Source organism: Hippopotamus amphibius, chromosome 7 (genome assembly GCF_030028045.1).
Source record: "Hippopotamus amphibius kiboko isolate mHipAmp2 chromosome 7, mHipAmp2.hap2, whole genome shotgun sequence".
Classification (NCBI taxonomy): Eukaryota; Metazoa; Chordata; class Mammalia; order Artiodactyla; family Hippopotamidae; genus Hippopotamus; species Hippopotamus amphibius.
This window is the reverse complement of record NC_080192.1, coordinates 20,612,151-20,640,026: the sequence shown is the minus strand read 5'-3', so window position 1 is coordinate 20,640,026 and position 27,876 is coordinate 20,612,151. Positions and strand designations below refer to the sequence as shown.

The window sequence follows — 27,876 nt, the reverse complement described above, 5'->3', positions numbered from 1 at the left end:
AGTTCAGCTAGTCTCAAAGTTAATCGTGGAGTATTCACTGTGAAGGGGAGTGATTCATAGTGAAATTCACCAAACAGCCACAGTGGTGAAAAATTCTGCATCCAGGTAGGATGCAATGAATTAAAGCTTATTGTATTTTTATCATCTCCTTTCTCCAACATCTTATTAAAACTTAATTCATACATCTTAAGAAATAAATTTCTGCATACATGCAGTGGGTCTATAAACACATCCTTGCTTGTACATTTTGACCAGGTGCCACTGTTGTCAGAGTAATACCTCATTTAACTGAAAATCACTTATCCAATAATCTCTGCTTCATGGAACACAGACAGGAAAAGAGGAAATAAACTAGAAATGAAGCAAGAGGGGAGATAAAATAGTATATAATTAGGGACACTACAAAGTACCTACTGTGTGCTTCGTATAGGTAGGAGCTAGACAGGGAGGCGTTTTACATGTTTTATTTAACAAAGGGTTTCTAAGTCACCGAAATGAATGACAAAGTCCACACAATAAAGCTCACGTGTTATTTTTAGGAATGCCCATAAGGTTTCTTTCTTTCTTTCTTTCTTCCTTTCTTTCTTTCTTTCTTTCTTTCCTTCCTTCCTTCCTTCCTTCCTTCCTTCCTTTTAGATACAGTGTGAACACCTGTGGTGTTCTGATTTCTCAGCCAACATCAAACTAGAGTAACATCAAGGCAAGAATACTGACAAGGTCAGGAAATGACAAGCCATATCAAGGGGAAGGAAAGAAAATAAAAAGCATACACACGCTAAAACCAGCATCATCCAGAACCCTTTAGTAGAGGGACCAATTGCCTCACCCTCCTCGGCCATCTCTGAGGACATCCTCATCCAGCACACACCTTTACACTCCTGTCTTATGCCCTGAAGCTGTGCAGGTTCTATTATGAAGGTAACCAAGTGTGTAAGATAGTTTGGAAAGATTTTCATCAAAATATGTTTAAAAAAATTTTAAGTCCTTAAAAAGCAAATATTGAATAAAGGACAAATGGCAGACTAATGATCATAGCATAGCTTTGACCAATTCAGAACTAAACTACTACTGACTGCTGAAATTACTCAATTTAAGACATTTTCATGACCCAATAATATAGTTTTTAAAGCTATATAAATTGTTTTCAATTACTGAAAATTTTGACCATATTGGTCTTGTGAAAAAAAATCATTTGGACATTAATCATGAATACTTTTTCATTAATTGAATATAAAAATCCTGAGAGCTAGGTTGTATTTAATTTATGTTCATTAAAGCCTCTAACTTTGAAATAATTATCATCTATCCTGTTTCTGACTTTTTGCTATATTTGTCCAGTCCTAACTGAGAAAGATCTATAAGGAATGCCTATTTTCTGGATTTGACGATGTGTTTACTTTTATGTAGTATGTGCTTTAAAAAATAAAGCTCCCATTATTTTACAAGAGTATTCTGGATCCTAACAAAATATTATGCCTCTTAGTGACTGTTTAAGGGGTTTTCATTTTATTCCATGTCTTGAAAAATAACTATCTCAAAGATGGGGTGAATTAGATAGATTTTCTCACCCCTTCTTGTCATGCTCGTTCAATTTTATTCTGCTTCACTAGTAACCAAAGAACGTCTCAACATAGTGGTTTCAAGTTACATATGCCAACAAAGGAAGAAATTAAAAGTTATTACCATCCTTTTTATGCAGCCATGCCAATATGAATCTGACATTTCATTACACTGTAAACAATGAAAACCACAGTGACTTGTTCCAAAAAGAGCTAAACCAGAAAATATGGCTTGCGTCAGAACAAACCCGCATACATTGATCAGGTGGACAAGATAAAATTAGAAGTGCTCATAGCTTCTTTTGGACATATCCTTAAGATCAGAAAGCTCTCTGTTAGTCAAAGATTCTAACAGCAACCAGTTTGGAAACTTAGATCTTCTGCTACTCCTATCAGAACGAACTATCCACGCTTCCTATCTCAACTGGCTAATGAGAAATCAGGCCTTTTCCGGAAACTACTTATGCTGGCTTTCAGTCCCGTGGTCTGTGTGCTCTTTTCTGTTGCATCCCGCTCCAGGTCTCACTGTCCATCTCATTGTTTCATCAACATAAAATGTTCAAAGATGCTGTGGATCCCAGTGTCCTCATACACTTTACCTTATTTTTCAAAAGGCTAATAATAATTATATTTCAACTCGTGTGGTGGTCCTCTTTCTTTTTAATTTTTAAATTATTTTTGGCTGCCTTGGGTCTTCATTGCTGGGCACGGGCTTTCTCTAGCTGTGGCAAGTGGGGGCTACTCTTCATTGCAGTGCTCCAGCTTCTCAGTGCGGTGGCTTCTCTTGTTGCAGAGCACGGGCTCTAGGCACACAGGCTTCAGTAGTCGCAGCACTTGGGCTCAGTAGTTGTGGCTCTCAGGCTCTAGAGTGCAGGCTTAGTAGTTGTGGCACACGAGCTTAGTTGCTCCATGGCATTGTGGAATCTTCCCAGACCAGGGATCGAACCCGTGTCCCCTGTATTCTCAGGCGGATTCTTAACCACTGCGCCACCAGGAAAGTCCCTGTTCCTCTTTCAAATTCCAGTTTTTTAGTTTCAAAACAAAAATAATAATGGCATATCACCTTTGAGTGGCCTTTGAGACAAGTGTGCAAAGTGAGGCACTTTAACAAATGTATGTCAACATGAAAGATTAAAGGATGAACTGGGTAATCAAAAATTATATTTTTGAGAAAGGTTGTCTCACCAGTTGAATTTAATTTTCCTTGAGAATTATGTAATTAAATAACTTTAATAATACTGTGCCTTTGTACTATTAAAATATATTTGATTAGAATATCTGTCCTAATATGTTGTTTACCAGTATTTTCTTTTTGTGATAAAATGGAGATGTATGAGTCATCTATAACACAAGATTTCTTATTGAAAACTACACCAGTTTCTTTTAACACTGGACTCCAAGTCTGAGATTTCTGTTACAAAATTTGATACTGTGGCCATGTGAATTAATGGTATCTTAATATAACAAACCGTAGTCATTGCTGAAATTTTAGAGTCATACAATCTGAGTATTTAGACTATTTCTGTAGTTAGAAGAAATCTGGGGTAAGAGAATTCAAAAGTTAGGAAGAACCTCAAGATGAGTGAGTCCAATACCCATTCTCAACCACATGTAAGGAAAATATGGTCTAAAGAAGAGGTGAGGTAACATGCCCAAGACCTACAGCTTGCTAGCTGGTAAAGCTTTTATTCCAGCCTGGGGAATTTTAACCAGTGTAATTTCACTACTTTAGTGTAAATGTGATCTTAATTTTCATATTGTTCAAATCCATTTGACTAGTTTTCTTTTTTCGCTTTCATTCATCATCTTTCATTTTAGAGAAAGCACTTGCTCTTTTCTTTTTCAACTTATACCCTCCCTAGGGAATCACCTAGGGCTGGGTTTGCCCTTAACTGTACCCACTGTACTTCCATACACACACACACACACACACACACACACACACACACACAAGCACAGGGACACATACCTCTTCCATCCTGTTAGGACCCTCCATTTACCAGATGGCTGGATGAGTTAGGATGCATCTAACTCACTAATGGAAAAGCAGAGTACCATAAGTTTGACAGTTCTAGTAATGTTTGATCACTTCGGTATTTATGAATGCTATAATCTAGAAAATCAGCCCATAAAAACAATAGGATTACAGGCTCTTATCAGAAGCAGTCTTAGAGATGTCACATTGAGGATGCTGAGACCCAGGAATGTTGTGACTTGCCCAGCATCACTTAGCAAGCTGATAATTAGTGGCAGTTGGCCTGTTGTCACAGAATTATTCACCCCAACACAAGAAGTGAGATTTTTAAAATAGGAAAATGGGACTTTGTACAATTCTTTCTTGTCCTGAAAGGACACAATTGTTGACAGTGTTTTCATTGTTTGAGCAGGGGATGGTTAATGAAATTATTTTCATTCGTGACTTAATTACCTATTTACCTCATAATTACAGATTTTAGAACATCTACAGTTTGTCAAATGTATTAAATTTATTTTACAGCTCTATGAAAAAGTTGCGCTTCTTCTGACAAATTTAGGTAAGTGGGACCCTTTTTATTTCACAGTACAGTATTATGGTCTGAAAAATACCTTCTCAAAGATTCATTTCTGAAACGCTGCTGAAAACAAATATTCCCTTTATTTTGAATTGCATACAAAAATTTGTTCTTTGCCTCAACAGGACATGTTACATATGTCTAAGAATTGAGAGAATCTTCCCTACCTAAAGCTTTAAAACATTTAAACATTATCTTTCATGAGCTAATACAATTTAAAGTAGGTTTTGTCTTAATGCACAGGAAATATAATATCCCAAAAGTACATGTGTATGAAGTACCTATAAATCATTTAGAAAAGTGTTCATTTGCTGAAGCCTTCAATTTTTATTTAATTAAAAACATAGCAAGTTTTAATGGCATATAAAATCACAGCTAAGTTAATTGCTTTGAAGACTGGGCGTCTTTTACCAGGAATGTAGGCAGGCTAACCATCACTGACATTTGTAGAAATGACATTCATCTGGACAAGTCATCCCTAAGAATATTTCTTTGACTCCGTAAAGCACCAGAACAATCTGGTAACCAGCTAAAAGCTGCACATTTACTACATTTTCAAGATAGATGAATTGTCCCAATTTCATTAATGAGATATTAGTCATTTTACTCTGTGCAGTTTGAGAAAATTACATCCTCCCACACAAAACCTGTTTTAGCACATTCCCATATGTAGCTTGTCCAAAGGGGGAAAAAACAAGTGTTTTATTTATAATAATCATTATAATAAAAGATGCCATTTATTGAGCCCTTGTATGTGCCAGATACAGAGTTAGGCACTTGGCACATTTCCTTTAAAGTCATTGAAATCTTCCATCACCACCACTCTTTGCCCCAAAAGATAGAAGTTTATGCCCACAGAAGAAATAACTGCCCATTGATAGACTGTGTCCCAGGGCATCTTGATCCAGGCTAGAAAAGATGTCTGTGGAGATACAGCCATGGTCAATCTGTGGTTGGGCCACCTGGGAACCCACCCAGCTGTGTGATGACCTAGGAGACCCTCCTGTGTAACCAAGAGTTCATTTGCAGAAGTGAAAAAAAGCTGAAGCCCTTGAAGCATCCTTTTTCATTTCTTCCCTCTACAGCAGCATGGCCTTGTTCTGAAATTGACATTTAAACTATTTTAAATCAGATTCTCATTCTTTCTCCCCACCCTTCTCAGATATACTCCTGGGGAGCATTTTGAGTTATAATTTGTGGGAAAGGAATTGATGAGGTGAAATGGTAAATGAGCAATTAGAAGCTCAGGGAATGTAGAAACAAAGTGCTACTGCATTAAATGCATTTGTCTTTGACGTTGTTTGAGGTGAGGATGCAACTTCTAGGGAAGGATAAGTGCATTTGACATGAGATTTCAGGTTGGAGGATTGATCCATGTTTTTGGTTTGTATCACAATGTCCAAAGAGCATATGCTGTATGGAAGTTGAAATATAAGGAGATGAGAATTGGTGCCTGACTGAGGTCAGGAAATTATAAAACAAAGATGCTGGTATACAGTGAAAACTCTAAAGATGAGGTCACCTCCTCGGTATTTGTCCTTGAGAATGAAAATGATGGTTGATGAGGGTGACAGGTAAAGGGGTCAGATGCTCATTCTGAGATGGGGATCTGACTCTCTCTCACCCAGCAGCACCTCATATCACACCAGAAATAGAAGTCCAGACTGCGGAGTTATTAGGAGCTGGGAGGGGACCTGACCCCATGCAGGCTCCACCCCACAAGTGGAAACTAAGAGCAAAGGGAAAGGCCCCTGCACGGAGCCAGGGCTGGGAGCGCAGCCCGTTGAGCCAGGCTGTCTCACCTGCAGGCTCTCCGGGCATCCTGGAACAGCAGAACAACCCGGATATTCCCTCCCCCCTGCCCCAGACCAGTCAGTAGTCACTTCCCACCAAACCCCTTTAGTGCTGGTCTGGGAGCTTAAGGAGCCCCTGGATGGTCCATTCTGTCACATGTCATCTATAGGCAAGCTGGGGTCTCCTGCAGCCTCCTTAGGATGCCTCTGCTCCCACCCCATATGTCTGGGGAGCCGGACAGAGGGCGTTGAGAGGGGAGTCAGGTGCCGCCTCTCAAACTCTGCTCCCCTTGTATCCACAGAACAGCCTCGCACAGAATCCGAGTGGGAGAACAGCTTCACCCTGAAAATGTTTCTTTTTCAGTTTGTCAATCTGAACAGCTCCACGTTTTACATTGCATTCTTCCTCGGAAGGTAAGAACCCAATCTCTCTACACCTCCCCGGTGCAGGGACAGAGTGCTCAGAGGTCACTGACCAGGGGTGACAGAGAAGCCAGGCTTTAGGGTCATATTATAAAAAGAGAAGATCAGTCCCCTCCTTCCCTTTCCAGGGAATGGTCTCCATCAAATCCCTTCTACCTTTTCTTGATAAGGTGAGTAGAAGAAAATAGTTTGCACATGTGAAGGATGAATGTAAAACTTGCAGACTCCATCTGTACCTGAGTCAGGCCCCTGGACTCACACTTATAAGAGCAGGGTGGCATCAGGGGGAGGACGGCAGGCAGCATGACCTCACAGAGGAGGGAAGGACGTCGAGACAGGAAAGGAGGCTGACGTAGGATGCCGAAGGAGACTGGGTAGCTTCTGAATCCAGCAGTTCTGAGGATTTGGAAAGGCCATATCCCATGAATTTCATTACACCAGGAAGTGTGTCTGAGGAGATGAGAACCAGGGAAGGGCTGAGGATTGGGTTTTAGTGAAATGGTTGAGCAGCTTCTCTGCAGTTTCTAACTACTTCAGTATGGAATTCTAGTCAAAGAGTTTAATTAAAAAAAAAAAAAACAGCATCACTAATATTCAAAAAGATCTGATGTCTTTAAACCCAACCTGCTGCTTACACAAGAGGCTCTTGATATTCAGCAGAACATGTGAAAAGTCACAGCAGGCAGTGAGAACTGGCCTCTGTGGTCGGCAGCCAGACAGACGCGCCAGAAGAGAAATATCCCCCAGAGAATTCCAGAAGCTGCCATTATGCCAGCTCTGGAGAGTTTTCCTAATTTCCCGAGACCTGTTCCTTACTGCACCAGTAATCTTCACTGGAGGATGTGCTAATCTGAGTATAATATTCACTGAAGGCTACAGGATGCTAATGGTTTGTTTTTCTGTGTGTGTTGAAGATTCACAGGACACCCAGGTGCCTACTTGAGGCTGATAAACAGGTGGAGACTAGAAGAGGTCTGTATTCTCCCATCATTCCTTGTTTCCTACAGACTTGCGTTAAATAGGCTTGGGGCAACGTTGTGCAGATTAGAAACCAGACAGCCTTTCTTCCTGTCCATTGATTCTTGAATTTCTGTGTTTGCTTACCTCGCAGTGCCACCCTAGTGGATGCCTTATTGATCTCTGTATGCAAATGGGTATTATAATGGTGCTAAAGCAGACCTGGAATAATTTCATGGAACTTGGCTACCCGTAAGTACCTTAGATATCTATACTAGAGAGGCAGCATGTCTCATTATTGGCTTTTCTAGGTGTGGCAAGTAAGATAAGCAATGCAGACTCAGCAGTTAAGCCCATGCATATACCTGGAGCTATGCCTTCATGCTTAGATATTCAAAGACAAATCATGAAAATAATAAACATTGGCTCTTTTGGAAGATTTAGCACAAATCGCATGAACAAAAGTGAATATTCTTTAAGAAGTCTCTGTGGGCCCTAAATATTGGATACCTGCTTCCAAGCTGCTTTAAATGATGATGACACATTAACTAGGTCTCTACTCCCCAACCCCTATGATAAATCAGAAATGGTAATTTCTTTAAACTACCTTAAATTCAGACTGTACAGAAAAGGAACTTATGGAAAGGAGACCTAAAAAAATGATTCAAAAAAGAAACTGGAGTATTTCTAAGTAAGTGTATCCTAACCAGTAAAAATATCATCACCTAATGATAACAGTTTATGTTGATGGCAATGGGCAAAAACTTGCATCACCTTTGTAAGGATAACCTTGAATTTGGCCGTGTTTGCTCAGTTCTGGTCAGTTAAGTTTTAAAGGGACATAAATCAACAGCATTTCTATTTCTGCTTTAATTCTATACCTACAGGTTTCCATGTCAGCTCAAGTGTCTCCATAGAGAATTTCAGGTTTCAGGGAGGACCACTCAGCCAGAACAATTAGCTGGAGCTTGGTTCACTTTGAAATGTCCTCTCTTTGCTCCCTGTCAGAAACAATGCCCGTAATTTTCTCTTCTTAGATTTATTTTTAGAAAACTTCTTCCAAGTATTTGATGTTTTCTATAAAACTTTTTAAAAAAGCATAAAATTAAAAACTTAGAAAAATTATATTCTCTTTTAAAGTATCATCCATAACTTACCAAAATGTCATAGATGTCAAGGGAGCTATATTTATCTTCTAATATGGACATAGAGCAAAATTGTGACATAGACAGAATTGTCTACGCATCCCCTTATTTCCTTCATTTCATGTTTGTTTTGGCATCACTACTCTCGTATACCCCTCAACTTTTTCCTTGCCCCCTGCAGCACCTGACCATCCCCCCAATTCTTCAAACCTGTTTCATATCATAAGATGCACTTCTGAACACTGCTAAGGACTAATGTACTAACCTCACCAGTGTGAGATGCATTTTACTGGGAATCAGAGCCCCCATTGAGCTCAGACCAAAAGCTTGTGGACCTGCAGGCTTCTGTGTGCCAGGAGAGGAGGAAGACTTTGTGGATTTTCAGATCTTCTAGGGCCCTTGAGTCAGAGTATGCAGGTCAACACCCCGTGGTAAGACTGCTCATAGGTCCTCGACTAAGGAGCTAGACCAAACCATCTTCTCAGAGGTCTGATGTTGCCTTTGTACTGGGGGAGCAGTTTATCAATGTTCTTAGTCCTCTACCCAGCCCTTTGAGGCAACATTGAACAGGGGACAGTTTCATAAATGATTAAAATAAATTAATCAGTCATGCTGTTCACTTGCAAGTACAGATGCTTGAAATGTAGCTTCCATTGTTATTTCCTTCCTAATCCAAGGCTTTAGTTTCTTGGCAGCCTGTCCTAAGTTTTTTTGAGCTCTGGTTCTATAGTCTAACTCTATGGTTCTATTTCTTATTACTTAAGTCTTATGAACAATTATATGTATATATATTTTTTTAATACATCGATCTTGTTGTGCAGGTTAATTCAGAATTGGTGGACTAGAAGAAAAGTACGACAAGAACATGGGCCTGAAAGGAAAATAAGTTTCCCACAATGGGAGAAGGACTACAACCTTCAGCCAATGAATGCCTACGGACTCTTTGATGAATACTTAGAAATGAGTATGAAAATATCCTATTTTTTCCTATTAATCATACATGTATATTCTAAATTTCTAGTAGCTACATTTAACTAGACATACACCCATTAGTGTGGGGGGATTCTGGAGCTATGCAGAGGAAGAGCGTCTTACTTTAGAAGCCCAATTGATAGAAATAGTGCCAAGTCACTTCAAATTCTTCATGACATTGTATCCTGTCCTTTACAATAAATCACCAGAAAAAATGAGCTGGAAAACTTGGTGAACCAAAGGAAAAGGCATGATCACTCATGGTGTGATTCCTTCAGCAGACATCTTTTTTTTAATTGAAGTATAGTTAATTTACAATGTTGTATTAGATTTGGGTGTACAGCAAAGTGATTCAGTTATACATATATATAAAAGAATATATATATTCTTTTTCATATTCTTTTCTAATATAATTTATTATAAGATATTGAATATAGTTCCCTGTGCTATACAGTAGGACCTTGTTGTTGATTTATTTTATATACCAGAGTGAGTCAAAAATTATCTGCACTCCAGTTATATTAAAACTTTTATAAATTCTACAGCCAGAGTGTGGATAATTTTTGACTCACCCTCGTATACTAGTTTGTATTCAGCAGACATTTTTTGAGCCATGTTATGTCCAGGCAGACATTGTTTGGCATTAGAGATACAAGAAGGACTCAGGCGCAGTCCCAGCTCTCAAAGAGTGCACAGTGGGGGAAGTCAGAGATATAAAAGGTAAGTGCAACAAAGTGGCATAGATGCTACAATGTGAGTCAGTACGGAGTAGACTGGGGACAGTCATTTCTCTTGGGGTGTCAGGAAGCTGGGAATGCTTAAGCTATGCTACACTTATACTGAAGGAGTTTGATTTCTCTATAATCAAATCCAAGCTATTTATTTTAGCATGTACCTGAGAGCATGGGCTTTAGAAACAGATTACCTAAATTCAAATCCCAGCCCTTCACTTATCAACTGTGAAACCTTGGGCAATTACTTAATCTCTTTGTCTCATTTTCCTCTTCTCTATAATGGGGATAAAAATAGTAACCACTTAAGAGCATCTTTGTGTGGACTAAATAAATTAATGCATGGTAAGGGCTTAGAACAATGCGTGCCTCACAGTATGTACTTGATATATGTTATCCATATCATTATTACTATTTTTCTATTCTTATGTCCTGGGGGAGAAAAGCTTAACAAAATCCCTTAGCAGATATACTGAGTGTGGATAACTTTTTTTTCTAATTATGTTTAAGCTCTGTAACATTGGGGTGGAAGTAGGGGTAGAGAGGGGCAAGATGCATTACTTCTGAAGGAAGCACTTCTTTCTGGGCAAATCTGAAAATTAAAGTAGTAGAATTGATGCTTAATGTTTCCTAGATGGCTTATGTCCTAAGTATCTACTGATGTTTTTAGAGTTTCAGTTATAGCATGGCAGAATGATATAACTTGGAGAAGAAATCAATTTGAGCATTAATAATAAAACTTAATAAAGGGAATTCATTAAGAGAACTAACCACTTGGAGGTCTCTTAATGGATTCTTCTCCTATAAAGTAGGAAATGAACAATAACATTGGTATAGAGAGTGGCTGAAAAGAAGCTTTTATGTGGTTAGAACTGGTAGTGCTCTAAATACTATAGTATCTTTGCAGCAAGAAATGAATCTCAGAAGAAGCATCCCAAGCAGACTGATGAATCCTAACTGCTTGCTTCTGTTCTTGTTGTTTTTATTATTTTCTTTTTTTTTTATAAATTTATTTATTTATTTATTTATTTATTTATTTTATTGGCTGTGTTGGGTCTTTTTTGCTGTGCGCAGGCTTTCTTTAGTTGCGGTGAGTGGGGCCTACTCTTTGTTGTGGTGCGCAGGCTCCTCATTGCCCTGGCTTCTCTTGTTGTGGAGCACGGGCTCTAGGTGCGTGGGCTTCAGTAGTTGCAGCACATGGGCTCAGTAGCTGTGGAGCACGGGCTTAGTTGCTCCGCGGCATGTGGGATCTTCCTGGAGCAGGGATTGAACCCGTGTGCCCTGCGTTGGCAAGCAAATTCTTCACCACTGCGCCACCTAGGAAGCCCTGTTTTTGTTATTTTCTTAATGACTTTCTTGCTTTCTTATATTTTTTAAATTTTATTCACTGAAGTAGGTGTATATGTGAGAAAAGCATATAAATCAAAAGTGTACAGATCAATGAATATTCACAAATTTATGCACAAATGTAACCAATCTATATAGATGAGAGGTTAACACACTACTGCCCTCAGACCCAAAGTCAGTCCACTGCCTGGCTTTGTAAATAACATTCTGTTGGAACACAGCAATACCCATTTATTTACATATTATCTATAGTTACTTTTTTAAATTCATTTTTATTACAATTAGAGTATAGTTGATTTATAATGTTGTGTTCGTTTCAGGTGTACAACAAAGTGGTTCAGTTATATATATATATATGTATATCCATTCTTTCTCAGATTCTTTTTCCATATAGATTATTACAGAATACTGAGTAGAGTTCCATGTGCTACACAGTAGGTCCTTGTTGATTATATATTTTATATGTAGCACTGTGTATATGTGAATACCAGACTCCTAATTTATCCCTCCTCCCTACCTTTCCCCTTTGGTAACCATAAGTTTGTTTTTGAAGTCTGTGAGTCTTTCTGTTTTGGAAATAAGTTCACTTGTATCATCTTTTTTAGATTCCACTTGTAAGTGATATCATATAGCACTTGTCTTTCTCTGTCTGACTTATTTCACTAAGCATAATATTCTGTAGGTCCATCCACGTTGCTGTAAATAGCATTATTTCATTCTCTTTATGGCTGAATAATATTCCAATGTATATATGTACCACATCTTCTTTATCCATTCTTCTGTCAATGGACATTTAGGTTGCTTCCATGTCTTGGCCATTGTAAATAGTGCTGCAATTAACATTGAGGTGCACATATCTTTTCAAATTATGGTTTTCTATGGATATATGCCCAGGAGGGAGATTTCTGGATCAGATGGTAGTTCTATTTTTCATTTTTTAAGGAACCTCCATAGTGGTTGTACCAATTTACATTCCCACCAATAGTGTAGGAGGGTTCCCTTTTCTCCACACCCTTCCCAGCACATACTGTTTGTAGATTTTCTAATGATGCCCATTCTAACTGGTGTGAGATGATGCCCCGTTGTAGTTTTGATTTGCATTTCTCTAATAAATAGTGATGTTGAGCATCTTTTCTTATGCCTGTTGGCCATCTGTATGTCTTCTTTGGAGAAATATTTATTTAGATCTTCTGCCCATTTTTTGATTGGGTTTTTTTTTTTTTTTAATATTGAGCTACATGAACTGTTTGTATATTTTGGAGACTAATCCCTTGTCAGTCGATTCATTTGCAAATATTTTTTCCCATTCTGTTGGCTGTCTTTTTGTTGTTTATGGTTTCCTATACTGTGCAAAAGCTGTTAAGTTTAATTAGGTCCTATTTGTTTATTTTTGTTTTTATTTCCATTACTGTAGGTGGATCCAAAGGATATTGCTGCAATTTATGTCAGAGTGTTCTACGTTTTCCTCTAAGAGTTTTATAGTATCTGATCTTACATTTAGGCTTTAATCCATTTTGAGTTTATTTTTGTGTATGATGTTAAAAAACGTTCTAGTTTAATGTTCTTTTACATGTAGCTGTCCAGTTTTCCCAGCACCACTTATTTAAGAGACTATCTTTTATCCACTGTATATTCTTGCCTCCTTTGTCATAGATTAATTGACCATAGGTGCATGGGTTTCTTTCTGGGCTTCCTATCCTGTTGCATTGATCTATATTTCTGTTTTGTACCCATACTATCTTGATTACTGTAGCTTTGTAATATAGTCTGAAGTCAAGGAGCCTGATTCCTCCAGCTATGTTTTTCTTTCTCAGAATTTGGAATCTTTTGTGTTTCCATACAAATTTTAAGATTTTTTTGGTCTAGTTCTATGAAAAATGCCATTGGTAATTTAATAGGGATTGCACTGAATCTGTAGATTGCCTTGGGTAGTATAGTCATTTTGACAATATTGATTCTTCCAATCCAAGAACATGGTATATCTTTCCATCCATTTGTATCATCTTCATTTTCTTTCATCAGCATCTTATCGTTTTCAGAGTACAGGTCTTTTGACTCCTTAGGTAGGTTTATTCTTAGGTATTTTATTCTTTTTGATGCCATGGTAAATGAGATTGTTTAATTTCTCTTTCTGATCTTTCATTGTTAGTGTATAGGAATGCAAGAGATTTCTGTGTATTAATTTTGTGTCCTGAAACCTTACCGAATTCATTGATGAGCTCTAGTAGTTTTCTGGTAGCATCTTTAGGATTCTCTATGTATAAGTATCATGTCATCTGCATGACAGTACAGTGATAGTTTTACTTCTTTTCCAATCTGTATTCCTTTTTCTTCTGACTGCTGTTGGCTAGGACTTCTAAAACTATGTTGAATAAAAGTGGCAAGAGTGGACATCCTTGTCTTGTTCCTAATCTTAGAGGAAACGCTTTCAGCTTCTCATCCTTGAGTAGCTGTGGGTTTGTCATATATGGCCTTTATTATGTTGAGGTATGTTCCCTCTATGCCCTGCCCCCCCAGGAGACCCTCTAAGACCAGCAGGTAGGTCTGGCCCAGGCTCCTATGAAGTCACTTTTTTCCTGAGTGCCAGTGCACATGAGACCCTGTGTGGAGTTTCTGATTCCCCCAGTCCTGTGGCATTCCTGCAATCAAGCCCCACTGGGCTTCAAAGCCAAATGCCCTGGGGGTTCCTCCTCCCAATGCCAGTTCCCCCAGAGTTATGAGGCCCCCAGAGACATGGGGCTCATAACTTACTCCTGTGGGAGAATCTCTGTGATATAATTATTTTCCAGTTTGTGGGTCACCCACCTGGCATTTATGAGCTTTGATTGTATCACAAACACACCCATCCTACTGTCTTGTTGTGGCTTCTTCTTTGGATGTAGAACATCTTTTTTCATAGGTTCCAGTCTTTTTTTGTTGATGGTTGTTCAGGAGTTAATTGTGATTTTGGTGTTTTCGTGAGAGACGGTGAACTCCAATGCTTCTACATCACCATCTTGTCTCCAGTTGGCATCAACCTTTTTTTTTTCTTCTGTCATTTAATTTAATTCTGCTGTGATCAAAAGATACTGTTATTTTAGTCCTTTAATTTATGCTAAGATTTGCTTCATGCCCCTGCATTTTGTCTATTTTGATAAGTTCTTCAAGTGTGTTCTGCAATTGTTGAGTACAATGTACTAAGTCTGTCATTTGGCAAGATTGTTTAACTGTGTTGTTTGAATCTTATATGTCCTATTAAACCTTGTCTATTTCATCTACTAGTTTCCAAGAAAAGGGTGTTAAAATTCCCAAGTATGATTGTGGACTTATCCTATGCTCCTTCTAGTTCTGTCAACTTTTATTTTATATATTTTTGCTGCTGTGTTGTTATGTGCAAACAATTTAGGATTATTATAGCTTACTGTTGAGTTGAAGTTTTATCTTATTTAAAGTTATTCTTTATCTCTAATAATGTAATATTTTGAAGATGTGATCAGCAAGAGCCTAAGGAACTAACATTAAAACTTCCCCATGGACAGAACTGAGCCTCTTGTGGCCTTTCAGGGCTGAGATAAGGGCCCACCAGGTTCTCAGTCACAGCCAGGAAGGTGGACTGAGCTTTACAAAAACTGCACCCCAGTACCAGCCTGGCTTAATGCATGACCACACTGAAGTGATCATCTCCTTCTTTAGCTGCATAAGGGAAACATGAGGAACTTTTTCTGATAGAAAAGAACATTACTGAGAGCAGAGATCAATAACTTGTTCTTAAAGGACTAGATTGCAAATAATTTAGGCTATGGGGGGCAAGAGGCAAGATTGAGGCTATTATCTTTTAAATGGTTGCATAAGTATTTATATAACTACTTAAAAACCATTCTCAGATCAAAGGTGGGTTTAAAAAAAAGAAAAACAAAGCAGCTATCTAGATTTGGCCTTCAGGCTATAGTTGGCTGTCCCCTGATGTAGAGCTTCTATATGTCTGGCATACAATAAAAATTACTTTGTTTCTTTCAATAGGCTGGAAGCCTAGTAAGTATAAATTCTTAACTGGGGAAGGTTTCTGCTACTTCAAATGTGAAAGCAGAAATACATATGGGCAAACACTATGAAAAAAATCGAGGAAATAGTGTTACATAAAGAAAAATAATATTGCAATCTAAGAGAAAATTCAAAATAGATGCTATGAAGAAATTCATTGAGCTACAAGAAAACACAGGAAGGCAATTCAATGAATTTGGGAATAAAATTAATGAACAGAAGCAGTTCTTCACCAAAGAGATTGAAATTATAAAAGAGAACCAAACAAATACTGGAGCTGAATAATTCAATGAATGAGATGAAGAATGCAACAGAGAGCACAAGTAACAGGACAGACCAGATGGAAGAAAGGATAAATGGCTTGGAGGACAGGAATATAGAAATAATTCAGTCCAAAGACAGAGAAATTAGATTTTAAAAGTGAAGAAACCCTATGAGAACGATCAGATTTGATCAGGAAGACAAATATAAGAATAATCAGGGCTTCCTAGGTGGCACAGTGGTTAAGAATCCGCCTGCCAATGCAGAGGTCATGGGTTCGATCCCAGCTCCAGGAAGATCCCACATGCCACGGAGCAACTAAGCCCATGTGCCAAAAAAAAAAAAGAATAATCAGTGTACCAGAAGAAAGGGAGAGAGAGAGAAGGGGCAGAGAGTTTATTTAAAAAATAACTGAGAACTTGCCAAACCTGGGGCAGAAATGGGACATACTAGTCCACAAAGCTAGCAGAACACCCTATTATCTCAATGCAAATGCAAAAAGACCTTATCCAAGACAAGTTACAGTGAAACCATCACACATTTTAATGAATCTTAAAGGCAGCTGTAAAGGCAGCTTGGGGGAAAAGTAACCTACAGAGGAACCCCAATTAGGCTGTCAGTGGATTTCTCAGCAGAAATCCTAGAGAGTAAAGTGACATATTCACAGTGCCGAAAGATAAAAATTGACTGCCGAGAATACTTTATCCAGCAAAGTTACCCTTCAGATATGGAGAAATAAAGACTTTCCCAAAGCCTTATGGGAGTTCACCACCACTAGACCTGCCTTGCAAGAAATGCTGAAAGAAGTCCTTCAAGCTGAGATGAAAAGACACTAATCAATGACATAAAAACATGAAAATATACAACTCTGATAAAGGTAATAAATAGTCAGAAAACTGTAACTGTGTATTAGAATGATATATTGAGAGCATTAAAAATAACTATGGCTACTACAGCCTGTTAACAAATGCACAGAATAGAAAAAAGTAGTTGTGATACCAAAAATGTAAAAGGGTGGAGCCTTTGTAGGCAAATGCAGATAAGTTGCTATCAGCATAAGATGGACTGTTTTATCTATGACATATTGTATGTTAGCTTCATGGTAACCCCAAAGCAAAAGTCTAGAGTTGATTCAACAAACATAAAAAGGGATAGACTGAGCATATCACCATGGAAAACTACCAACTTACAAAGGTAGGCAGAAACACAGGGGAAAAGGAACAATATAAAACAACCAGAATGCAAATGATAAGATGGCAGTAGTAAGTCATTACATACCAATAATCATTCTAAATGTAAGTGGATTAAACTAATGAATACAAAGGCACAGAGTGCTTGGATAAATGAAAACATAAGACCCAACTCATAATCTCCCAAGGCAACAGAAATAAGAGCAAAAATAAATGAATGGGACCTATTCAAACTTACAAGCTTTTACACAGCAAAGGAAACCATAAACAAAACAAAAAGACAACCTACGTACTAGAAGAAATATCTGCAAGTGATGCAACCAATAAGGGCTTAATTTCCAAAATATATAAGCAGCTCATACAACTCAACAACACAACAACAACACAACAAAAAAGCAAATAACCCAATCGAAAAATGAGCAGAAGACCCAAACAAACAATTCTCTAAAGAAGACATACAGATGGCCAATAGGCACATGAAAAAATGCTTAACATGGCTAATTATTAGAGAATTGCACATCGAAACTACCATGAAGGTCAGAAGAGCTATCATCAAAAAGTCTACAAATAATAAATGCTGGAGGGGGTGTGGAGAAAAAGGAACACTCCTACACTGTTAGTGGGATGTAAATTGGTACAGCCACTATGGAAAACAGTATGGAAGCTCCTCAAAAACCTAAAAATAGAGCTGCCATATGATCCAGCAATCCCACTCCTGGGACAAAATTATAATTCAAAAAGATACATGCACCCCTATGTTCATATCAGCACTATCCCTAATTGCCAAGACATGGAAACAACCTAAATGTCCATTGACAGGTGAATAGATAAAGAAGATGTGGTACATGTATACAATGGAATATTAGCCATAAAAAAGAATTCAATAATGCCATGCACCAACATGGATGGACCTAGAGATTATTATCCTAACTAAAGTAAGACAGAAAGAGAAGGCAAATACCATATGATATCATTTATATGTAGAATCTAAAATATGACACAAATGAACTTATCTATGAAACAGAAACAGACTCATGGTTGCCAAGGGGGATAGGGTTGGGAAAGGGATGGATTAAGAGTTTGGGATTAGCAGATGCAAACTATTACATGTAGAATGGGTAAACAACAAGGTCCTACTGTATAGCACAAGGAACTATATTCAATATCCTCTGATTAACCATTATGGAAAAGAATTTGAAGAAGAATGCTGTATAGCAGAAATAACATAACATTGTAAATCAACTATACTTCAATAAAATAAAAGTGTTTTAAAAAGACGCAACTATAAGCTGCCAATAGGAGACACATTTCAGGTCTAAAGACAAACATAGGCTCAAAGTCAAGGAATGGAAAAGGTATTTCAGGCAAGTGGAAACCAAAAGAAAGGGGAGATAGCCATACTTATATCAGACAAAATAGGCTTCAAACCAAAAACAGTAAGAAGAGACAAATAGTCATATATAATAAATGAGGTCAGTACACCAAGAAAATATAATGATCATAAATATATTTGCCCCCAACATCAGAACACTTATATTTGGCAAATATAGTTGAGCCTTGAACAGCAGGTTTGAACTGCACAGATCCACTTATATGAGGATTTTTTTCGATAAATACATACTGCAGTACAACACAATCTGCAGTTGTTTGAATCCATGGATGTGGAGCTGTGTATATAAAGGGCTGACTATAAAGTTACATATGGACCTTCAACTGTGCAGAGGGTTTGGGCCCTAGCCCCCATGTTGTTCAAGGGCCAACTATAGTAACAGATCTGAAGGGAGAAATAGACAACAATACCATAATAGTAGCAGACTTCAGTACCCTGCTGTGATACATAAATCATCCAGACAGAAAATTAAAAAGGAAACTTTGGAATTGAGGCATACTTTAAACCAAATGGACTAAACAGCCATATACAGAACACTCCATCCAACAGCAACAGAATACACATTATTCTCAAATGCACATGGAACATTCTCCAGGATAGATCAGATGATAGGATACAAAATAAATCTTAGCAAATATAAGACGATTGAAGTCATACTGTCTTTTCTGACAACAATGGTATGAAACTAGAAATCTACAAGAAAGGTATAAAATCTAAAAACATGTAGATCGAAACTAAACAACACATTTCTGAACAACTGATGGCTCAAAGAAGCAATCAAAAGGGAAATTTAAGAAAATCTCAAAGCAAATGAAAATGGCAACACAACATATCAAAACTATGGAATGCAGCAAAAACAGTTCTGAGAGGAAAGTTTGTATCAATTAATGCATAATTAAGAAATTAGGAAGATCTTGAATAATCTGACTTTACACCTCAAGGAACTAGGACAAGAAGAACAAATTAAGTCCAAAGTTAGCAGAAGGAAGGAAATAACAAAGATAAGAATGGAAATAAATGAAATAGAGATCAGAAAAAAAATAGAAAAGATCAACATAATTGACAAACCTTTAGCTAGACTAAAAAAAAACAGGAGGACTCAGAAATGAAAGCGGAGACATTACAACTAATACTACAGAAATAAATATAAGTAAGAACAATTATATGGCAACAAATTAGATAACCTAGAAGAAATGGATAAATTTCTAGAAACACACAACCTACCAAATCAGCAGGAAATATAAAATCTGAAAAAAACAATAATGAGTAAAGAGATTGAATCAGTAATCAAAAGTCTCCTGACAAAGAAAACCCCAGGACCAGACAGCTTCACTGGTGAATTCTACCAAACATTTAAAGAAGAATACTAACCCTTCTCAAACGCTTACCAAAAATTGAAGAGAAAACACTGTCAAACTCATTCTGCAAGGCCAGCATTACCCTGATACCAAAGCCAGATAAGAATACTATAAGAAAAGATGACTTTGGACCAATATCTCTGACAAATATAGATGCCAAAATTCTCAAAATTTTGGCAAACCAAATTCAAGAACACATTAAAACAATTGTACACTACAACCAAGTGGGATTTATCCCTGGGATACAAAATTGGTTACACAAATTTTTAATGTAATATATCACATTAATAGAATGAAATATAAAATCATATGGTTATCTCAATGCAGGAAAAGATTTGCAAAATTCAACATCCTTTCATTAAAGAAAGAAAAAAAAAAAAAACCCTTGACAGATTGGCTATAGAACAAACAACTTTAACATAGTAAAGGCCACATACAGCAAACTCACAGTTAACATTATACTCAGTGGAGAAAATTGAAAAATTTTCCTCTAAGATCAGGAACAACACATGGATACCCACTCCTACCACTCTTATTCAATATGATACTGGAAGTCCTAGCTAGAGTAATTAAGTAAGACAAAGAAATAGAAGCATCCAAATCAGAAAATAATAAGTAAAACTGTCACTATCTGCAGATGATATGATTTTGTATATGAAAATCCCAAAGGCTCAATCAAAAAGCTGTTGGAACTAACCAACAAATTTCATAAAATTGCAGGATATAAAATCAATATACAGAAAACAGCTGCATTTCTATACACCAACAATGAAATACTTGACAAAGAAATTACCCCATTAACAACAGCATCAACAACAATAAAATACCTAGGAATAAATTTAACCAAGCAACTGAAAGACCTGTGCAATGAAAACTATAAGACTCTGCTGACTGGAGAAGACAAAAACAAGTGGGGAAACATCTCTTGTTCATGGACTGGAAGAAAATTGTAAAATGTCCATATGACCCAAACTCATCTATAGATTCAACACAACCTCCATCAAAATATCAATAGCATTCTTCACAGAAATAGAAAAAACAAACCTAAAATTTGTATGAAACCACAAGACTCCAAATATACAAAGAAATCCTAAGGAGAAAGTACAAATCCAAAAGTATCACACTTACTGATTTCAAACTATATGACAAAGCTAGAGTAACATAAAAACAGCATGGTACTGGCATAAAATTAGACACACAGACCATTAGAACAGAATATATAGCCCAGAATTAAACCCTTTGCATATGCGGTCAACTACTTGTTGAAAAGAGAGCCAAGAATACCCAAGGAGGAAAGGATAGTCTCTTCAACAAATGGTGTTGGGAAAAAAAACTGGATAAACACAGGCAGAACAATGAAATTGAACCCCTATCTTACACCACTCACAAAAATTAACTCTAAATGGATCAAAGACTTAAGCATGAGAGCTGACACTGTGCTGGCAAAGAGCCATAAAATCAAGACAAAATAAGCTCTGTGGTAAACAGAGTTGTGGGAGCTACAGAGGAAGCAGTAGTTAATTGCAATTATAGGAAGGCTCCAGAAGAGGGCATATTTGAGCTTACCCTTGGAGAAGAATCGAATTTCACCAGAGTATAAACAGAAACACTAAGTACATGACATGACCCCATAAAACTAGAAGTGTAATGTGGCCAAGTAAAGGATTGTCTGGGAAACCTGTCAGGGTCATGGGGCATGTTTGGACATGAGGTTGGAAGACCCTTGAATGGCACAGCAAAAAGTTTGGAATTTCGTCTACAGGCAATGAGAACAGACTGCAACATCTTGAGTATAACCAACTGATGGTAGGGCTATGGGGAAAGGTGGTCAAAGTCTGAGGCAAAGAAGCCAGTGACAGAATCAGAGTCTGATGTGGGGACAGTGGAGAGGAGGAAGAGACAACAGACGTTTTTGAAGGGTAATTAATTGTTGGAGCTTGGAGGCTAATAGTTCTCAAGGCTGAGCTAGCTAACACCTGGTTTTTATGTACGACAGCTCTGAGGGGAGGTGGGAAAGCGGGACATGAAAGGAGGAGCAGTTTTAAGGATGAGATTGAGAGATGGGTTTGGAAAGTGCTGCTTCTGTAGCATAACAGCAGACAACTGGAAATTCCCTGATGGGAGTCAGGGTTAGAGAGAGAGAGAGAGAATCCTCATCAGACAGATAAGAAAGTCATGAGAGTAGATGGACTCACCCAAGCAAAGAGGGAAGTCAGGAGAAAAATGGGACCAAAGGAAAAGCTGAAGGGAATGCCCGTGTCTATTGGTGGTTGAAGAGCCACGCAGCATAGGCACTGAGTATGAATGTGACCTAAGATAGGGGACACCTGGAGGTGGCAGTGTCACAGAGATGAGATAAATGGACTCTTCAGGACTCTGGAGCTGTATCACCCGTGTTAGAATCACTTCTTAGTGATGTGTCTTGGGCAAATTACTTGATTTCTTTGTGCCTCGGTTTCCTCAGCTGTCAAATAAGGATAATAGTATCCACATAATACGGTGGTTGTGAAAACTCAGTTAAAAATAGGTGAAGTAATTAGAACAGTGCCTGTTACATTGGAAATGGTGTACGTGTTAGTCATTGTTTTGTTGGTACTTTCTAAAATGAAGTTTAAAAAGTAAAAACAGTAGAAAATATACATTCATTCATTCAGCCAAGTGCTTTTTTGGAATTCATGGTGCCCAGTAAATTACATTTAAAAATTTTTCAGTTATGCCATCTGGTTTTGCGTCAGGGACTGCCTTTTTTAAAACTTTTGATTTTGCAAAGTTGCAAACATAGTACAGAGTTCCTAAATACTCTTCACCTTGTTTCTCCTAATGTTAACATCCTACATATACATTGAAGCCAGAAAATTAACATTAATACAGTACTGTTAACTAATCATCTTATTTGAATATTGCCTGTTTTTCCACTTTTTTCTTGTCTGTGATCCATCCAGCATCCGACATTACATTTAGTTGTGTCTCCTTTGTTCCCTCTAGTCTATGACAGTTGTCTTTATTTTTCATGATCTTGACATATTTTAAGACTACTAGCTTTTTAGAAGGTCCTTCCATTTGTGTTTAATGGTTTCTCATGACTAGGTTGAGGTTATGCATTTTTGGCAAAAATTCCACAGAAAGGATACTGTAGCCTCCTCAGTGCATCATCTCGGGGCTATGATGTCAATATGTCTTATTACTGGTGATATTAACTTGGATCACTTGGTTAAGGTGATGTCTATTAGGTTTCTCCATAGTATGGATACTATTGTTTCCTTTGTAATTACTATCATGTAGGGAGACACTTTGAGAATGTACAAATCATTTTTTTCAATATAATTTCCCCTACTAAGTTTAACATTCTTTGATGGTTCTTGCCTGCAACAATTACTACTGTGGTGTCTGCCTAATGGTGATTTCCTATTTTTACTCATTCCTTCTAAACTTATTAATTAGCATACTATCATAAGGAAGAGCTGTCCCTTACCCCCCCCATTTATTTATTTCAGTATATATTTATACCTGTATTTATATCAGTATGGACTTGGATACTTAGTTTTTGGGTAACCCAATACTATCCTTATTTATTTTGTTGTACAAATTTTTTTCAGCTTTGGCCATTGGGACCACCTTCAAGTTTGTCCTGTGTCCTACTGATGTGTCCCCAGCATTTCTCAGATACTTCCTAACTTTCTGGTATCACAAGATATTCCAGGCTAACCTTGTCTTTTCCCTGCCATAGCTCTGGAATCAAAACATTTCTCCAAGGTGCCCTGGTCCCTTTTAATAGAGAATAGTATTAAGCAAATAAGATCTGGACTCTAGGTATATCATTGCTTCTAGGATGCCATTGCTTCCAGGCTCAGAGAATACCTCTTTTTCAAGTGTCCTGGCCATCTCTCTGGAAGAGATGTTCCCTGTGCTTTGGGAGAAAATATAGGTTAAAACAATGACACATTCAGATTATTATCCTTTTGCAAATAGTACTGGAAAACCAATACTCTTTGTTCTTTTTCCTTCTCTAGTTCTTCAGTTTGGATTTACAACTATCTTTGTGGCAGCTTTTCCCCTAGCACCACTTCTGGCCTTACTGAATAATATAATTGAAATTCGACTTGACGCTTACAAATTTGTTACACAGTGGAGGCGACCTTTAGCTTCAAGAGCCAAAGACATAGGTAAGTTGGATTTGGGGGGTGTTTTTAAAAGATATTAACCATCTGGTGGATAAAATAAAAACAGCTGCCAACTTTAGATTTTTATGTATGGTTTTCTATGTAAGATGACTCAACTAACTCTTGCAAAAGAATAATTATGTTAACTTTAAATAATATTAGATAACAAGTACAGCTACCTATTTGGAAATTTATAATTTCCAGTGCTAGAGAATTTGTGCTTAAATAGATTCTCAATTTGGTTGTTTCTATCCTAGGACTTTAGAATCTAAAAATTTGATTTATTACCACCTATTTCCTTTTTCAAGTAGATCTCCCATTTGCTTAACTTTGTTTTGCTTTTCCCTAAATGTCTGCCTGAGTCACAGGAAGCATGAACCAGTTTTTCTAGAGGCAAAGATGGCCTTTGGTTTTTGACTAGAGATGCTGAGTTGAATCAGGTGCAGCCTCTCAAAAGCTGGTGGACATCAGAGACTGTCTTTTATTCATTTCTGCATCCAGTGCTGAAGATAGAGCAGGCAGGTGCTCAGCGAATGTGTGTGGAAGAGAATTCAGTGCAGATGTGCTTAACTTGGTGGTCTTTGAACCTCCCAATAAAATAAACACACATTCAATGAGCACCTACTGTGGGTTAGTGCATCAGGAACTTGGTCCATAAAGATGAATTGGAGAGACCCTATACGTACCCCTAAGCAGCTCCCAGTCTGGTGGCAGCTTGACACTGCATGTGCCAATCTTATCAGATAGTGTTTGGTGCCTTATCATCGACCAACAGTCTCTACTTATATCTGAACCTGACTGAGTTTTAAGTCATGAGCATTGGCACCTCCATGAAAACACCTTCAGTGCCGAGGTGTTTGCAGGTACACATTCTTCCTCCTGGTTGCAAGTATCAGTATTTGGGATGGTGGAAGGATCCATGGAAAGGACTACTGAAAATTAGTTACCCCAGTTGTTTTTATACTTCTTACCTCTGCTCTTGTGTCTGAAATTAATTCAACACTTCTCTTTGAATAGGAATTTGGTATGGAATTCTTGAAGGCATTGGAATTCTCTCTGTTATTACAAATGCATTCGTCATAGCGATCACATCTGACTTTATCCCTCGCTTGGTGTATGCTTATAAGTATGGACCTTGTGCAGGCCAAGGAGAAGCTGGGCAAAAGTAAGTTTGCCATAAAGCCATCATGAAATCCCCATTTCCTAGCCATTGTGTGCTATTGGACACTCAGACAGACGCCTTTGCCTTGGAGTACATGGGACACAAGCCCAGGACAGAAGGCCTGTAGTGGGGAGGTGGAATTACGATATAATAATGCTTTCAGCCAAAGAAAACACATTCTGATCTATTGAAGGGTTGTAAGTCATACAAGTTTTAGATGGAATCCAATGTGAGAAAAGCAACTAATCATTTTCCACCCTCCTGCCCACCATGAATTCAGTGTGTGGTATGCTAATATGTGTAGCAAAAAAAGTGTTACATGATGTATAGTTATGCCATTTTTATGAGTTTATAAAAGTATAGTTATAATTTGATTCCCCTTGTGTCATTATATGTAGACTCTGCAAATTTTACATAGGAAATGTACAATCATGTGCCAAGTACTCACAAGGTATTCAATAAATATTTGTGGAATAAGTAACTGAATGATTCTTTCCTGGTGACTGACTTGACCAGTGTCTATATTACCACAGGAAAATTGGGTGAACTTGACTCCCTGAGAGCTCAGTTCCATGGCATCACCTCAACGGCTCCCAAAGCCAGAGCTCTGTGTTTCTGGTCAGATAAAGCCTCAGCAAAATAATAACGTGTCCTCTGGCTTTCATTTCTACACCATTAAAAAAAAAGATTTAAAAAGTCCTAACATACTTTAATGGGAAAAAATAAAACAACTCTGTTTGGCTAATGTCAAAAAAAGTCTGTAGTTCAGAGTGGAATGTTTGTGGAGATCATAGGGTCCTTGCAGTGCCCCAATCCTCTCACTTAGGCTACTGCATAGTCATATAAGCAGACCTGCTTCCTAGTTTACTAGCCTGAGCCAAACTAATTCATCCTCTATAGCCACTATAATTCAATCAACCCCCAAGGAGTACAGTGCCACCAAAATCAAGTCAGCCACATTCATGCACACCTGGCCTAGGTCCGGTTTCATTATTTATCCAACATAAATGCTCTAAGGCATAGATGACTGCATGAGATATAACGCTCAAACTCCACCTATTTGAGGAAGCTTCTATAAAGTTCTTTACTACACTCACACCCGGCCATTAAACACTAGTTATCCAGCCACTTTACGTGAGCATACCACCCCATTTTAAGAGAGATTTAAAGACTCACATTGTACTATGCATGCATATCTTTCTACCTGTAACTGTTGTCAACATTCTCTGCTGGACTCAGCCTAAAAAGCTTACCTTTGTTCAAACCACTTTCACGTATATTTTGCATTTGATTCTCCAAACAATGTGGGGAGCGGGATATGCATGATTAGCCTCACTTTGAAGAGCAGAAAGAGATGAAGAGAGGTTACATCCAGGATCACAAGGCAGGGTAACTGATGGAGCCCACATGAAGGTAAAGCTTAGACTCAGACAGTGCCCTGCATCCTGAACCTCACAGCCCTCGGGCCATTGCCAATAAGTGGTTATCCAACTCATCTAACAGTCAACTCCCTGGGCTTTAAATCTGGACCGTCGTTTCCATTCTTCCTCTACTGCAAATGTGGTGAAGCCTGTCTTGTTCTGGAGGGAACCCATTTATGCACAGTTGATAAGCCGTCAGATTTCTAAAGCTTTGATTCACTATTAGATTTAAGACAATGTTCGTGGTGATTAGAACTTCTCTAAATAGCCTCCTTAATTCAGTTTCATTGGGTTCTTCAGGCCTTTTTCTTTTTTAAACAACCTTTCTCTCAAGAACCTTTTGCCACCTTCAATATTTATAGATCTACTTTTTATCTTCGAATCCATTGGTCATTTTTCTTGTTTTCAAATAGTTACATTTGTGTCTGTTTCTTCATGAATCTTATTTTCTGCCCCACTTGTTACTCTATTATCCTTTTTAGGTTTTTTCTTTTTCTAATTTAAAAATGATTCAGAGATGACTGACTTCATAGAGGAGCAGCATCGTCAAATTTTAGCCGTCATAGACTTTTGGGGTAGCATTTGCAGTCAGAGTCAAATCCCACTCATGATTAAATCTGGCTTTTCAAATACCATATTTCAATTTAAATTGACCCTAAATCAACAGTATTCCAACCAATCCAATCACCATTCTCCAAAACACCAGGCTTCCTTCAGGCCTCCTTACCTTTCAGGTTTCCCTGGCTCCTCCGTGGATGAGAATTTCACTCCTGTGTCTAGGGTCATTCAGTTCACAGGCCCCTTGTCCCTATGACAGTGTGTTTCAATTATTCCTGGCTGCACATGCCAACCAGCCTCTCCACCATCACGGATGTTCAGCAGATGAGTCTTCAGCAGCACGGCGCAGAAGACATTCTCATTTTTCAGCCAGATCTGTATGTGAAAGGAATACTGTGGTTTGAGGCAGTAGTCTCCACACAGTGGGTACACAAGAATTTTTCAAATGTTCTCATCTCTCCTCTTAAAAGACATTCTGTCTTTCCAGCTGCCTGTGATCAGATTGTTCATTGCTTACAAAATGAAGTCACTTCCTGTTTTAGGGTATTTCCCAGGAGCCCTTTAGAAAAGAGCACAGAGAACTAATTAACATCACCTCTGGACAGACATCAGGAGACAGAAATTGTGAAGTAAAGTTGAAGATGTATATTATAAAATTGTTCTGTCAATCAGAGTTAAAATTTCAACCAGAAAACTAAATTTTTTTTTCTAGAAAGCACAAATAACCAATTTGATCCCTCACCCTCAATGAATGCAATAAAGTAATTACTTTGTTATCAGGTAGACATGGATTAGAGTTTGGAAACATTCTCTAAGGATATATGCAAGCCTTAGAATTACTGTGAGCTATATACCTGATGTAGTGATATAAATCAAG

At 37.9% G+C, this 27,876-nt stretch overlaps 1 protein-coding gene across 1 annotated transcript in view; it reads left to right on the top strand.

The window, feature by feature from the left end:
- Positions 1-27,876, top strand: part of ANO4 (anoctamin 4) — a 398,627-nt gene that overhangs the window by 348,850 nt on the left and 21,901 nt on the right. Inside the window, exons 20-26 of the mRNA XM_057743345.1 lie at positions 4,057-4,093; positions 6,207-6,318; positions 7,242-7,299; positions 7,439-7,536; positions 9,251-9,393; positions 23,709-23,861; positions 24,876-25,023. Coding sequence (XP_057599328.1) covers positions 4,057-4,093; positions 6,207-6,318; positions 7,242-7,299; positions 7,439-7,536; positions 9,251-9,393; positions 23,709-23,861; positions 24,876-25,023 — 749 coding nt within the window. The remainder of the gene's footprint in view (positions 1-4,056; positions 4,094-6,206; positions 6,319-7,241; positions 7,300-7,438; positions 7,537-9,250; positions 9,394-23,708; positions 23,862-24,875; positions 25,024-27,876) is intronic.